Genomic DNA, 16,752 nt, shown 5'->3' on the forward strand with positions numbered 1-16,752 from the left:
TTATATTACGCTGATCTTCACTGACTGTGAAGGTTATAGTTAATGGCCATACGTAAGATTGGTTTTCACTTGATAAAGCCACTTTGTTGGGTTACGAAGAGTGCTAGGCGAAACATTCGTAGGAACCAGAGCTTACGTAAATTTACCCCTGCCCTGTCACCGCTTAAAGGATAATAATCTATCTTCTTGCTATAAATAGTTGGTTATAGTAAGACAATAATCACATTCGCATAATCATCATAACAGGTCAAAAGCACTTTCATACACCAGTTCGCATGTGTCAAAATCCTACTCGATAACAGTCACAAAATGAACTAAATATAATTACCAAGCGTTTTTGTAATACAAACCACAAGAATGTTTGCTTGCAGTTAAGTGATATGTCAGTTATATCACACACTTTGACGTATTTATTCAAATTTCTTAATCAACGACAGGTCATTTAACATTTTCTCGATTGCTTCATCATCCTGAGCCCGTCCTCTTGACTGCAGGCAAAGAAAATGATGCATTAATTAACGTAAAAGATTTGATGGCTGTTACGTTTATTATTCAAATATATCATGCAAAATATAACTTGCTTAGCAGCTTCACAGAACCCAATAGAGCATGAATATTCCAAGTAACTGGTTGCCTCACCAGCAAACGCAAAAAAACCTCATGCGTAGACCATAACCAACACATGGCAAACATGTTCAGTGTGGCAAACATAAGCTCGTGAGGGTACAGTAGATAACGAGAACTATGCTACCGAAGTTTCATGCATTGGGGGGAGGGGGATAAATGAAGGGAACTGTTACTGGGATGATTTTAAGGAGAGATGCAAGTAAGAGATCTCTAGTTAACATAACAAAATCCTTCAAATTATCAGCATTTACTTTTTGTGAGTCCTCCACTTCGGGGTGTTTTGTAAACTAAATTACTTTATAAACTTTCTGGTGCATGTCAAAATTGAATTTTAACTGTTATTAGAAGAGCAAAAAGTTATAAAAACTTGTCATTATTGCTTTTATTAAATCCTCTATTTCCTTCCTAGTTCATTTTAACAAACATCAAAGAGAGAATGGAAATCATTCCCAAAAAAACCAAACTTACCTAATACAAAAATAGAGAGAAGCAAATTATTTTTACCTTGATAGATGGAACCATAGCAATAGCTTCCTCCACAGTTTCTGGGCAAAGGTTGCCAAGGACACACAACTGCAACAGATTCATTTAAACAAAGAATCATATATTGTAATGTGTGAACTGACAACTCTCAACTTTTTTTCAAAATAAAATGTGAACACTTGCTTCCTTAACTCATTTCATGAAGGAAATAGGTGTATTACCTCAAACTCAGCCAATTCATATCTGGCGAGAATTCTGTATGTCAGTTAAGATCGCACAATTCTGAAGTATGGCAATAAAATAAGGTTTCTTAGCATTTCCTTCCAGGAAAAGAGGAATTAACATAGACCAATTTTTCTCATCAGAACCAAATGAGACACAATATACGTGAATTGAAGGAAAATACAAAATTAAATTAGACAATAAAAAGTCAATAACAGTATGAAAGAACTTAGGTAAAATTTTCTATAAGAACAGGACATTTACATCAAAATTCAACATTATTTAACCGAAAGTAAATGTATGGACAAAGAGAAATGACAAACGGGTTATTCAATTTAGTTTAGGAGGATACTCTCGAACTTGTCTAACAGCATCGGGATTTTTATAGCGGCTGAAGCGCTTCACATACTGCAGTGACTTTTCAAATACCCTGAGAAAGAAAAAAGAAGAGAAAAACAATCAGTGCCATAAGGTGGGAATCATGTCCAACAATTTTGCTCCTCTTCCATCTCATTATCAATATGACAATATCAAATCTAATTCTGCCAAAATGTCAATTGGGATCAGGAAGTTTGCAGACATGTTTTATAACAGTAATAAAATTGCATTTAAAGGACACTGAAGTGGAACACATTTTCAACTGGTCAATAAAACAAGATCTAGGAGGAATTAAGTGCAAGCCAAATTGTAATAAAAACTAATTATTCCAAGAGCATCAGAAAACATTATACCAGGATCTTTGTGTTAAATAACCATGAACTTGATAAGGAATTTAACTCACTGAGAAACTTGATTCATGGGATCATCGGATGTCTGTTGAAGCTGCTCATACTTGTGCTCAAGAATCAATGCAACTTCACAGTTCATTAAGCACTTTGCCTTCAAAAACTCTGGGAGAAAAAAACTATTTCATTAGTGTGAAATCAAAAGGTGAAATACCAAACGTAAAAACATGTTCAAGGCTTCAAGCAATCAAACATGATACAATACAATAAAACCATATATTGTAAAATCAATTGGATTTCTGATGATGTAAGATAGCTTTGTGCAAGGAGCATGATGCATCAGATATGGATTTATGAATAAAACACACAAATCAGTTAGTAATTAAATTTTCAGGAATAAATAGCACCGCTCAAACTTCAAAACAATATGAATTAAAGTACAAATTACTAAATTTTTCTGTTAAAGAAAAAATAGTTTACTTACTGCGTTATCTAAAATTCTAATCTCTACCCTTAAATTCTTCCATGATTTTATTAGTGTCTTAAACATTAATTAGTTTTGTCATATTCAATTCTTTTCTAGGTTGATTTCTCTTAATTTGGGAACCAGGTCTGTGAAAATGGCCACAGTCAAAGGGGAACACTGGCATGCTACTATAATGGTTACTCACTCTTTAGTTTTCACCGCACTTCAAAACAACTAGACAAATTGTTAATAGCCACATTTCCATGATGTGACAACCGAATCACCAACAAGACCTTGTATTTTGAAATTCTTTTGGCATTAGCAAGGAAATATATAGCACAAATCAGGGAAGACTCTGAGCCAAAAGTTGTGCTAATTCGTACATATGGCAATGATATTAAAGCGACTGACAAAATTCTCACCAATGACTTGGTTTTTAGCATATATATCACAGGTTTGTTCAGTTTAGTTACAAAATGCCATTAATTATATCACTTATCCACTTCATTTTACACTTTAGCGACTAAAATGAGAATTTCATAAAGCTATAAACTAAAAATTAAATGACCGACGCTTACGATATAGGGCTAGGGTTTCCTCAATTCAGATACATGTAACCTAACCCTACGTTAGTCCTCATGAAACATTCCCCTAATTCAAGTTTGGAAATTACAATATGGGGCTTCAAAAGTTGCGGAATGCGTATGGGGTAACAGATTGGAGCAACTATCCCTATCCCTATCCCTATGAGAGAATTTAATTACCGTCTCCAATTTTGAGCTCTGCGGCGTTTTCTTCCTCTTCCCCAGACATGTTTCAGAAGATCGCGATCTTCTCTGATGGGTCGCTACGCAGTTCTCTATTCTTGCGTTGCGTATGCTTATCTATCTGCTCTCCAAATTTGCAATTCAGTCTTCTTTGATAGGACCATGGAGAATTGGGCCAACGGGCCCAACGTTTTTTTACTTTTTTTTTTTTGTTTTAGTTGGTCAATCTCCTGTTTTAGAATAAGTTTAGATTCTCGTATGTTATATTCTTTATAATGTCCATTTTGTAGATAGATGCCGCATTAAATTCATACATTAAAAAGATATAAAATACATGATTTTTTACTGTAAGAAATGAAAATCGTAAACATTAAACATTAGATAATTTGTGTGGTTAATATCAAAAGATAAATATACATATTTTTTTAATGGTCATGTAATCTCTTATTAACAATTAATATTGATCAGTTGATTGTCAATATGATTATATTTTTGGGGTTAATTAAATTTTAAGTTTCTCAAATTTTTTATATTATAATTTTTGGTCCTCAAAATAATTTTGACAATTTTTAGTTTTTTTTATTAATTTTTTGTCATAATTTTTAGCTCCTTTAAAACTTTTTTTCATTTTTAGTCTTTCATTTATTTTTATTGTTTAAAGGTAGTCTCAAATATAAAATAAACAAGGGACTAAACTAAAATTTGATAAAACAATGACTAATTTTGAACAATAAAAATAAACAATAGACTAAAAATAGACAAAAAATTTAGAAGGACTAAAATTTCTAACACAAAATTAATGAAGGACTGGAAGTTGTATAAAAAATTTAGGATAAAATATGCATGGGATTCTTGTAAAATTTAAAAAATATTAATTTGATCCTCATAATTTTTTTTGTATTAATTTGATTCCTATAAAAATAAAACATATTTTTTATGGTGCTCAATAGTAATTTTGTTAAATAAAAAAATTTATACTAAATTTTACTCTTAACTTATTTTATAATAAAAATATTCAAACATAAATCACATTAATTTCAAATCAATTTTAACCAAATCAATTTTATCAACCGTCATTCAAACATGCACTAAGAAACATTAAGTCAATCACCTAACCTATTGTATAAAATTTTTACATGATAATGAGATGGTGCTTGATAATAGTATTGTATTGGTTTGACACCCAGAAACGGAATGCAATGATTGGCGAAAGAATTTAGAAATATATCCAATTTTTCTTTTAAATCACAAATCCGCATTGCTTGAGATTCCAACATTCCTAACCAGTTATATGAGAAACAGGTTTAGTGTGATAATGTCAATTCAAGATCTGAATTTGGATCCGGCGAGAACAGGTCACAAAGAAATCATGCACCAAGGTTTAGTGTGATGAATGCCAATTCAACATCTGAATTGGATCAGCGAGAACAGGTCCCAAAGAAAGAATTTAGATGCATAAAAACTAAAAATTACTGTCGATAGAGTGAAAATTGTGAGTATTTTTCCTGCAATGCACTCTGCTTTTTTCCAATTCCATCGTCTTCTAATCCTCATCCTCTTTGTAAGTTGTATTATGAGACTACCCTATGACCCAAAATTAAAAAAGAATTGTAGATCAATGTTGTTAATGCCGGATGACGGTTTATGACGGAAAGTCAAAAACCCGTCATAAAAATATGGCGGATGACATAGTGGGTAGCGGAAAATGACGGACGTCATGGCGGACAAAAAAAATATATATACATATATATAATTATAAATAACCAAGTACCAACACCAAATAAACTCATTCAAATTGAAAAAAATAATGGATTGCATTCAAATAAACTAAAATTTAAAAAGTTTCATGAGTTCATACAATAACGTGGTGTCAAACAGAAAAAAAATACAAGATGGGTATCAAAAATAAAAAAAGGGTTACAAATAGAAAAACAAAAAAGAGCTCGACATAAAAAATGGGTGTCAAACAGCAAAAAAAAAACAAAAAAAACGCATCACTAAAGCTGTGGTTCGCCGTTTGCCGTCATCCTCGTGTGCGTCACTGCTGTTCGTTGTCATTGTGCTGCTGGTCGCGTGCGGGTGCGGGTGTCACTGCCATTTATCGCTGCTGGTCGCCGTTGTGTGCTGTGTTTTGTGCGTGCTGTGTTCTGGGCGTTCTCCCTATTGTGTGCTGCACTTTTGCAATATGTTATCGGGTAGGGTTGGGTTGGATCAGCCCAACACCTATCGCTCAAAAAACAAAAAAAAAAGGCACTATTTCCGCCATTACCGCATTTCCGCCATGGCGTCGCCATCCGCAACCCACAACGCCACCGCTATTTGGTGGCGTTTTTTCAAATTTCCGCAACGCTACTCCGTCATGGCCGCTATTTGATAACACTGTTCTGGATAAAACAAACTAATCGTTTTCTTAGCTTAAAAATAGGTGTTTTTTCAATATGACAGGCTGTCAGCCAGAAGCAATATGCAAAACCAGATCCGGCTTTAAATGACATCAGTTATTTTGTTGGCTAAGAATTAAAATCTGAATTTTCTAATAGAAGTATGGAATAATTCAGAACTCAGCAAGCTACTATCCATTATCCACATAAACCATAATAACCAAACTGAGACAAAGAAAGATGAGATGGTGTTTATCCCACTTGGCCCTAAGTGCCATTCAGTGTCCATGACAAGTAAAGTTCCAAGAGACTAAATGTAACCAACCTATCTATAAGCAATATTGTAAAAGGATGTAACTTTTCAATAGCTAAATACACTGATCAAGTTTCAGAACTCTGGTTGACATATAACTATTAATTATATTATAGTAGTATATACTAAAATCAAAATTTCAAACCCAGTTGTACCAACACGCAACTGGTTCCAAGATAAGATCATCTGACATAAAGGATTAATTACATAGACGTCCCTTAAGGTTAGCACACTAGATACACTTACACCTTGCTTGTTTGAACTACCTCCCTTATTTTATATATTATCCTTATTTAGAAAGTTACACACATCTACCTCACTTTTATTTACCGAGTATGGACTATGGACTGTACACACAATCCCCTTAAAATAACAAAGCATGGGAGGCTAGTGTAGTTTTCTAAATTAGCAGAGTGCAAATGGAATAATCCCTATGATAAACCAATAATCCCTAAATCCACAATGCAAGAACGAAAACAATATTCCCTAATACGGTGCTAGCAATTAGATGTGGAACACTTAAACTGAAATTTAGCGAGAGATAAGAAGGCAATCCCCACACCCCACTTAAAGATTAGTAATGTTAAATGGGTTAGTAAAGCCAGCAACCAGCTGATAAAACACATGGACAAACTTTTGTCTAACCCAAGCAAACCAACACAACTTACTAAGGAATTAGCCATGTTTGAAACAGTAGGCCCTAGGCACCTTGCACAAAACAAAAGTAATTGAAAGTCCAATTGCCCAAACTATCACTAACCAATAGAAATGCATTTCACAAATCAGAACTTAACATAATAGGATGCTAAAATGAAAGGCTCTATGTGACGAACATGCACAAAATTCAAAACTCCAAGACAGTAAGAAGAGTTAAATCAAAGTTCCACAAACTAAACTAGGGAAATAGTTGGCAGCAAGGTGAGCCTAAATAACAAAAACCTGGCACCTAGAATCTAAACCCATTCGGCATAAAAGTACAAAGGTAAAGACTTCAGAGAATAGGTACAACTTCACCAAGCTGAAAGCCTGAAAATGAAATCAACAAGCAAACCAGAAAAGTTCCAAGATTCAAGTCGAAATATTAAATATTTATTCGCACTATAAGAGATCCCGAATACACAATCTCGATCGGTTCATTGCATTTTATAAAGTTACACAACCACAATTTGAGTGTCACCTAGAAGGAGGCCAACATAAATCATAACTCAAAATAGCTAGAAACAAAAAATTATGTTTAAGTTACAAGTCGACGAATCCATTTACCTTAACATATCAAAATCAAACAAAAAAATGATCCCTTTGAGAGTGTTCAGTGCTCACTCGGCTGCAGCTTTTGCAGTCCGAAACCCTTTCTTCAATTCGGCGAATCTTTTCATGCAAGCAGCCTTGGATCTCCCGGGAACCGCAGCAGCAACCTTTTCCCACCTCATGGAAACTTCCTTAGGAAACGCTTTCAAAGCATTCAGCAACGCGATATCCTCAGCAGAACTCCAACCATTATCAACAACTTTCTCACCCTCATCCGCATTCTCCTCCACAACCCTCTTATCCAACGCTTTCCTCTTCTTCAAAAACAACGCATACGACTCCGAATCATCCACTCTCTTCTCCCCCAATTCCTTCGCTTTCTTTATCACACTGTCCACTCCGTGCCTCCCCCCGAACGCCGCCGCTATCGCCTCCCACCTCCCTGGCTTCCCCACCGGATTCTTCACCATCTGCTTCTTCAGCACCTCCACATCCTCCTCGCTCCACCCCTTCTCCTCCTCCACCACCGTCGCACGCTTCTCGATTCCAGAAGATTCTTTTCTCTTCTCCGCCGCGCTGACGGAAACCACCGGGCCTACGGCGGCGGAGGCTTCCTCGGCCCTCCGCTGTCTGGATCGCCGTTGTGAGGACTTCCTACTGGCGTCCTCGTCGGGCTCGGGCTCCGGATCGGGGAAGTTGACGACCTCGCCGCGGCCGACGCGGACGTCGCCGCCAGTGATGGAGGGAGGGGCGAAGGGGCCAACGAGGAGAGAGAGTGCGAGCCAGAAGAGGAGCGATTTGAAGGGCTCCGCTTCGAGGAAGAAGAGGGAGAGAGTGAGGAAGAGTGAGGAGAGGGAAACGGTGGCGAAGAGGAATGGCTTGGTAGGTTTGTGGATCGGGTGCGGTGGCTCGCTGCTCCTCGCAGCTGCACCGGACTGGAACACGAACCTTGGCCTTGCGTCCTCGTCCAGGAACTCCATTCTCTCGCAAACACTTGAAACGGAAACGCCAACAAACATAAAAGGGCAAATTCCCAATTTGATTGAGACGGTGATAAATTTACGTTAAACAATAAAAAAAATTAAATTTAATATAAAAAATGTGATGAATTAATATATAAATAATTTAATGATAAATTAATTTTATAATTTAATATTAAATTAATTTTTAAAAAATATAATTTATTATTATTAATTTTTGAATATTATAATTTTATAAATGTAATGATAAGATTAATTTATTATATTTTTTATATATTTAGTAGTTAAATTTGAATTTTTTATTTTTTAAAAATTAATTTATTACTGCACGAATTTAATTATTTACCTGAATAAAACGTCATGGTTTGTGTGCTTTATTTTCGGGTCACTAAACCTTATTGGGTAAATGGGCTTGCTTGGCCAGGCCCATTACACGAGTGCTATTTATCCCCCACAAAAGAAGGCGAAAGCGACGAAACACTGTACGGTCACCGGTGTGTGATGTGACGGCGATGCGGAATGTTAATGACGGAGACAGAAAATGAGAAAACAAACAAACAATGATTGAGAGTGGTGAATTCTGATTTCTCTTTTTAGATAGAGAGAGAAGAGAAGGACTGCGACGTGGTTTATTCATTTCTGACATTCTGTATCTCTAAAGAGTATTTTTGAATGGAAAAATTTAATAGTATAATTCAATTTTTTTAAAAAAATTAATTACTTTTCAATTAAATAAGATTTTTAGATAAAAATTTGAAAAAAAATTAAAATTTAAATATTTTGATTAGGAATTTTAGTTAACTTAAATATTAACATTTCAAATTCTTTTATTTTATGAAAAAAATTGAAATTATTTTATGCTGCATTCTGTAACTTCTTATTTCTTTCTCTTTTCTCTGATTTCTTCTCACAAATAAGTTCTCATTAGATAAAAAGTGAATTGAGCTGGATTCCTTTTTTTTTTCTTCTTGAAGTTTTGTGACTGGAACTAGATGCATTGTTGAAATTCATCTTCTTCCTCCTGGTGCTTTAGGATTTTGGATTTGGCTTTCTTACATTTATTAATTATTAATTAACAACTTTAATTATACATGCCATTATTTGTTGAAAGTTTGACACCTAACGAACTGTCGTCTATTATTATTGATTTTGATTCTGAAGGTAATTTCAAATTGAATGCTGATTTGGATTACATTGCGCTTTAGATGAGTTTGACGGGTGCAGGGCATTTGGAGCCCCCTGATCCTGATGTCCTTGACATTGATCCAACTTGTCGCTACATCAAGGTAATATGATTGTTAATTGTTTCTTCTCTCTTTATTTTTTCACTTTGGGACAAAAATCTCAATGCAGTAAGCTAATTCTGCCTTTTGCATTCATAACGGTACAAAAAAGTGATCGGCAAAGGAGCCTTCAAAACCGTGTATCCATTGTTTTTTGCTTTCTTAACATACATGTTTCTTTATTGATTTTGATTATTTGCCAGCATCATTATTTACAAGATAATACTTTTACTTGATCATGAACTGTTTTTGCTATGCTGAAATTAAATCATTTTTTTTACTGCTAAGCGCCATAGGATATATGCAATGTGTTTTGTGGTTTAAGACGAAGAATAGTTTTGTGATTGGAGTTGACCTTGTTTGTTTCTAACTATATATGTTTTTTCCATAATTCTTGATTAATCAGTTACAAAGCATTTGATGAAAAGTCAATGGAATTGAAGTTGCGTGGAGCCTGGTTCAGATTGACGAGGTGTTAAAGTCACCGGCTGACTTAGAGAGACGGTACTCAGAAGTGCATCTCCTGAGTTCATTAAAGCACAATAACGCAGTCAGGTTCTACAATTCCTGGATTTTGATGACAAGCGCAAGACGAGTTGTTTACTTCGGGTAGCCTCAAACAGTATGTTGACCATCCCTTTTATACACATTATTAATTTCTTTGTGCTATTTATTGTGAAATCAACCTTTCTGTTAGTGGATGCAATGCGTGATTATGGATGCGCAAAATTTCCCCGTAATATGATCTACTATCCCTTAATTACTTATACTACCCCAAACATTTGAGTGTATTTTTCAACTGAAATGGAATATTGCTATCAAAATGGAATTGTACATTTAAAATAATCCTAAGAAGACATGATTCCAAGTAGATAGTTGTCATTTTTATAATGATTGTGCCCACAGTTAAAATTAGGTCTGCCTGTTGAGGACTGATCCTGATACTGGTCCATAACGATCAAAGTTGAATTGTGATCCTATTAATGAAGCAAATTCAATAAAGGAACAACTAGTAGAGAAGCAGCCATAAACGATAATCTTGACCAATTTAAATGATCATTTAATGTAGTTGAAATAACTATATTTTTGGTTGTTTGATCAACTAATTTTTTTTTCCTAATTGTCTAAATAGTCAAGAATTAAGACCATTCTAATGCCCCCTTCCGCCATGCATAAACTGAGCCAACAATTTGGATAAACACCAATATAAAAGCTTCTATAAATACATATACCCCTAATACAGTGAAACTCATTGTCCAAGAAAAACCATTTTAACATTAAAAACAACAAAAATGAGAGCAAACATATAATAATGAATTCGAAATTGTAACCAAGCATCTTCTATTGGTTCTATTCCCGATTCATAACTAAAAAGTTTCTTTGATCCCTGCTAATTATGGCTAAAGTTCCAGAAATGAAAAATGCCAGAATAGGAATGAAACTTAATATTATTAGAAATATCCAAAAAACATCATATTCATAAAGAAAAAACATAAAAAAGTACTCCTTAGAATGTAAAAAATATACCGGATTAGGATTAATTATTAGTGTAAAGTATAAATTCTAAAGTATAAAATTTTTAGACTAATATCTGAATATGCTACTATTATTATTATTCTATTGAATATTAATATCTTCGGATAAAAATTTACAAATTCTTTCTATTTTATTATTATTTAGTAATACTATAGTATTAGTAATGAGATCTATTTGATCATGTAAATATTATTAGTATCTATTTGTGTTTGTTCTTTTTATATTTTGATTTTTTGTAGAATTTATTACTGGTATAGTAATCAATTTCCTAAATTTATGAATCCCTCCAACTAAATCTAATATTTTTTTACCTAATTATTAATCGAGAATCTCGTATATAGTTAAAATGACTCTCTTTTGTAAATACTAATTTGTTAAGAATTAATTGAATTGAGGAATATTAGGGCTACACGGACAAACCGTGGACCAGGTTTCGTAAAAAAACACAAGAATTAAGGTTGACTTGAAGGCTATTAAAGGATGGGCAAGACAGATTTTAATGGGTTTAAACTATCCCCACAGTCATAACCCACCCGTTATGCATAGGGACCTGAAAGGTGATAATATATTTATCAATGGCCACCAAGGAGAAGTTAAAATTGGGGATTTGGGCCTGACAACTTTCTTGGAGCGAAGTAATTCCAAGAGTATAATTGGTATACTCTTTTGTTTCCCTGTACTTTCTTTTTCCGTTATTATGTGTTGATCCTTTGCATAGTTAAAACGTTAACCTAAATTTAATCATTTTCTCATCTCATAGCTATAGGAATAGGAATAGACCTTTATTCCCAATGCTGTTTTATGTCTCTATTTGTTCTATTTACACATTAATCCCCTCTACTTGTAATATCTACACGTACATTAATCTTGGTAGGAACCCGGAGTTCATGGCACCTGAGCTGTATGATGAAAATTACAATGAATTAGCTGACATATATTCATTTGGTATGTGCATACTGGAGTTGGTGACTTCTGAATATCCTTATAGTGAATGTAGAAACTCAGCTCAGATATACAAGAAAGTTTCATCTGTAAGTATAAGATAATTAATAACTAAGTTTTTTCTACAAGCTATTATTGATATTATTGGGTTCAACAATATTTGACTTTACAGGGTATAAAAACTGTTGTTCTTTCAAAAGTAATAGATCCAGAAATGTAATCATTTATTGAGAAATGTCTAGTCCCAGCATCCCAAAGATTGTCAGCCGATGGACCCATTTCTTCAAATGAATGGTTCAACAAATAATGGTTTTTTTCCATTGTTAGATATTGTTCTTCCCAAATTTGGAGCCTTTGAAAGTCGTTGTATGCTATCAGAAGGTCGTGCAAGTGCACATAAAGGAGACATTTCAATGGGTCTTGGTGACACCAGTGAGCTTCCAATGAGAATTCTGTATCATTAGTTCTGCGGATAGCTCATGGTCAGTACAACTTACAGCTCATTTATACTATGTTACAACTCTAATTTAAATTTATTGAGCCTTGACATTTGTGTGTAGGACGAGCGAGAAATATCCATTTCATATTCTATCTTGAGAGTGATGGTGCTGTCTCGATATCAAGTGAAACGGTTGAGCAACTTGAACTTGCTGGCCATAATGTTAAATTCATAGCTGAGTTAATAGATTTGTTATTGATCTCTTGATTGGAAACCTTGCATTGCAATTGATCATTTGGTTTCTCCAAACAATACACACTCTCGGGTTAGAGCCAACAGAGAAAGCTGGAGTTGGCAAAAATGCAAAGGAAGCTCAAAGCATTCGACCACAACTGTGGTTGTGGCTGATGATTTAGGAAAAGAAAACTTTGATAACATGGATATTGACCAGGTTTGATCATGAGAATGCACTGGACTTCCGAAAGCAGTCATGTTCCTGCAACAACAACTGACTTCAATGAGAATAAGTTTTCTATGGTTTCATTCATGTCTGCTGAATCAGGATTTTAAGAGGGAGTCAATCCTCATTTGCATCTGAAAATTGGACATATTACTCGACTGTGAGTTCTCAGAAATAGAAAGCTTCTTTGGTTTTCCCAACATTGTTTCCTCATCTGAATCTGAGGGTGAGTTGAGAATAAAGTTAGAAATGATTGAACAGAGTATCAAGAAGAAATGAAGATTTATTCAGGAGAAAATACGATAGTACAATTTCACTAGTTTTTTTTTTCCCTTATTTTTTTGTTTAGGATAAGGGGTGGGATATCAAAGGTTTTACTAGTCTTTTTAATAGTTACATGTATCCCATCTTTTCTTTATACCGATGAAGTTACGTGTAAATACTACGGTATGAATGAAAATGTTTCCTTGTTATGGCAACTGGAAAGATGTTTTCTTTTCAAAGATCTGTCCCATCAAATTTTTTATTAATATGGCGTAATTGACATTAATTTGAAATTATCCTAGATGTATTTAGCTTTAAAACTTTCTCTTTAAATTTTTCTTTCACTCTTATTATTAAATAGTTGACACTTGATGTATGCTAACTTAGGGTTTTGGCTTTGGTTTTGCATGATAAAAGTCATGTTTTATCCATTAAATTATTGATTTGAATGGTATTGAATTTGATCTGTTTAAATAAAATATTAAGTTGAGGTTTGTGAATGAAAAAATATGCATATAAATTAATGTGTATATATTAAAAGGATTCACACGTCACATTACAATTTATTTTTTATTATTTATAATTCATAGTTTTTTGTCTTAATTTATTAGGAGAAAAAAACTCTAATTTATTTGAAGTTTGATTGGAAAATAAATAAAATCTGATAAATAATTATTCCACCAAACATCAAATCTACGTAATATCTAAAGAATTTAACCTTAATTTTAACTCATTTACTACTTTTACCTAATAACTTCATTATAACTCAAAATAGGTTTAAATGCACTCTATGTGTGCTTGCACGCATATGTAGTAACTACATAATATTAATCCTTAAATTGAATTACATGTTAAAATTGTATGCTTCTACTAGTGTGACATCCAAATTTTAACAAACTTTGTTGATACAAAACTACTGCTCATATTGATATTGATACAGCCAAAACAAAAAATAATATTTTTTTTATGAAACAAACTATTTCAACCATAGGAGAATTCAGGATGTGTGCATGGAGGTGGAAAAAAAAAATTCTGTTAACTATAATGAGAATTTCTCATTTTTTTAATATTCTAATATGTTAGTGTTGATTTCACATCATCACTTACTTATATACTAGATTTTAACTCGTACCATATATGGATTTGATGAAATTATATATATTTTTTATATATGTATTTAGTATTTATATAAAAAAATATGCATATTAATAAAATTATTTTTTAAAATATTTAATAGGATATTAAATATAATTATATTAAAATTAAGAAAGATAATTAATTATATTTTTAATTCAAATGTTGTTAAAAAAATATTAAGTCTATTCAAATTTATTTTTTATTATTCTTTGTCCAAGTAATAATAACGTAATACTTTTATGAAATGTATAAATTAAAAATATATATATGTTAAACATATAAAGTAATAATTATTTAAATTTGAGTACTCATTTTTTATTTATTTTGAATACCATGTTTACATGTATTTAAGTTTTATGTTTTTATAATTAATAAATTTTAAATAATATTATTGTAAAAATTTAAAAAATTGACATTTTGATCATTTTGAAGATATTAGTTTCAATCATGTGATATTAATTTTTTATTTTTTTTAAGAGAGATAATAGTTCTTACTATTACTATTGTAACTTTTTCTTTGATTTTAATTTCACTACTAGTTTGTTTTTTATATATATATTTGAGATTAGTTGTTATGTAATATTTGGTTCTCAATCCTTACTTCAATTCATTAGATGATAAACTTTTATCTCTTAATTGTATACAAATGTCACTACTATTGCAATATAATTAAATAAGACATATCTAGTGATATTTTCACTGCAGTAGCAAAATGAGAGAAATAAAAATATTAAGTAAGCAAAAGCAAAAAAAACTGAACAAATAAAAAGAGAATATAAAATACTGCATATATTAATTGATCCTTCAAAAAATATTAATGGGGTAAAGCTTTCAATCTGTCTGCAGGAAGTATGCAAAGAGAAAAATGTGATATGCAAAAAGAGAAAAATGTGATTTTTATCAAATAGGAGTCGACAGCAAATCTTGTTGGCCGACAGCATTAGTCTCTACAAATTTTTGACCTAGGACAAAAAATAAAAGTAAATAACAAAATAAAATAAGTCATATGAAAAACAATATGAACAATTAAGCAAAAAAAAAAACTAAAATAAATAGAATATATCAAATACTATATTTTATTAAAGTAATTTTTAAAATATTTTCTTATAAACTATATATTTCATATTCATTAATATTTGAATAAGAAAAAAAGGAAAAAAATATAAAATAATTAACTTATCTCTAATTTTTTAAAAGATACGAGGTTAGTTTTATAGCACATAATTATAATAATGATTTTAAAAAAATTATAATAATAATGTGGGTAAATTTCATATTTATAAAATTTTTCACTCACATAATTAATATGATGTAAAGGAGGAAAAATTATTATTATTTTTTAACTTAATTATTTTGATGTCTAATTGTTTATGTTTATATATAGATACAATATACTCAAGAATACTATGAAAAGATTATCATATAACGACTAATACTCGGTAATTGATTAGCAAAATGAAACAAAAAGAATAAACTATGATAATATGAGTAGTTAAAGTTTCCTACCTTAGAAACACTAACATGAAAGAATTTAATTTGACTTCAGTTTTGCATGTTACATATCTATTGCAATTGTTTGATACATATGCTTCTAAAGTTTCTTAATATGGTTATCCTTCGTTGCTTATCTATACAAAATTAAAAGAATAAAGAATGAAGAGATACACATGTTAATTGACCCCTATACTTCATGGAAGAATATAAAATATATAAAAAAGAAATAATGATTTTAATTATGATAATAATGAGATCAATTCATATTTTGAATAAAATTTAAATGTTATTATAAAAAGTTACAAAATTTAAATCAATTTTATACATATTGATCAATTTAAAAATTGAATGAATTATTCTTTGCCTTTAGAATCAACGGGACAATTTAATTGATAAAATAAATTAATAATACTCCTAGCATTTTAATTCGATTCTGATAACGAATGAACATTTCATAAAAAAAAGACTTTAAAAGTACATATCTTTTACATTTTACAAATAAAAAAATATAACCTTTTATTTTAAAGTTGAAAAGTATTTCATGATTTCCAACGTTATATAAATTATATCCTTTGAAAGTAACCAAATTAAATGCATTTTAATGAAATTTATTCAAAATTTAAACACATGTTTACAATTATTTTTATCAATTCATTTTCTCACATATTTTATTTTATAATATAGTTAGTATAATTTTATTTATAATACAAAATTCAATTAATTTATTTTTAAAATTCAAGAATAAAATATATATTATTGTAATTTTTATAGATATATAGATATAGAATGTTTTAAATATGTGCATATTATTACTATACATATATCAAATAAAATATATTAAATAATTATTTTTAAAAGTAAATATTCTAAAATTAAATAATTTTTCTAAAAATAATTTTTAGTTTTTAAATTAACACTGCCTTATCTCTTATTTATTTGTTTTCTCTATTTCTATTTAATAATAATAGTAGTAATAAGAATTATA

The 16,752-nt window shown here is 31.4% G+C and overlaps 2 protein-coding genes and 1 pseudogene across 2 annotated transcripts; 1 reads left to right on the top strand and 2 right to left on the bottom strand.

Annotated features, from left to right (window-relative positions):
• Positions 1–207: 207 nt before the first annotated feature.
• Positions 208–3,405, bottom strand: LOC100527704 (DNA-directed RNA polymerase II subunit RPB4). Its single transcript, NM_001249295.2, has 6 exons — positions 3,288–3,405; positions 2,114–2,222; positions 1,685–1,762; positions 1,332–1,365; positions 1,132–1,200; positions 208–488 (listed from the first exon to the last, which is right to left on the bottom strand). The coding sequence occupies exons 1-6, from the start codon at positions 3,334–3,336 to the stop codon at positions 411–413; spliced, it is 417 nt and encodes a 138-aa protein (NP_001236224.2). The 5' UTR covers positions 3,337–3,405; the 3' UTR covers positions 208–410.
• Positions 3,406–7,051: 3,646 nt separating this feature from the next.
• LOC100780658 (transcription factor MAMYB) lies at positions 7,052–8,270 on the bottom strand. The gene has a single exon (XM_003525063.5). The coding sequence runs from the start codon at positions 8,249–8,251 to the stop codon at positions 7,301–7,303; it is 951 nt and encodes a 316-aa protein (XP_003525111.2). The 5' UTR covers positions 8,252–8,270; the 3' UTR covers positions 7,052–7,300.
• An 836-nt stretch (positions 8,271–9,106) lies between these two features.
• On the top strand, positions 9,107–13,300 carry LOC113001638 (probable serine/threonine-protein kinase WNK7; annotated as a pseudogene).
• The last annotated feature ends 3,452 nt before the right edge of the window (positions 13,301–16,752 follow it).

The sequence above is a fragment of the Glycine max genome, chromosome 5 (genome assembly GCF_000004515.6).
Source record: "Glycine max cultivar Williams 82 chromosome 5, Glycine_max_v4.0, whole genome shotgun sequence".
Lineage (NCBI taxonomy): Eukaryota > Viridiplantae > Streptophyta > Magnoliopsida > Fabales > Fabaceae > Glycine > Glycine max.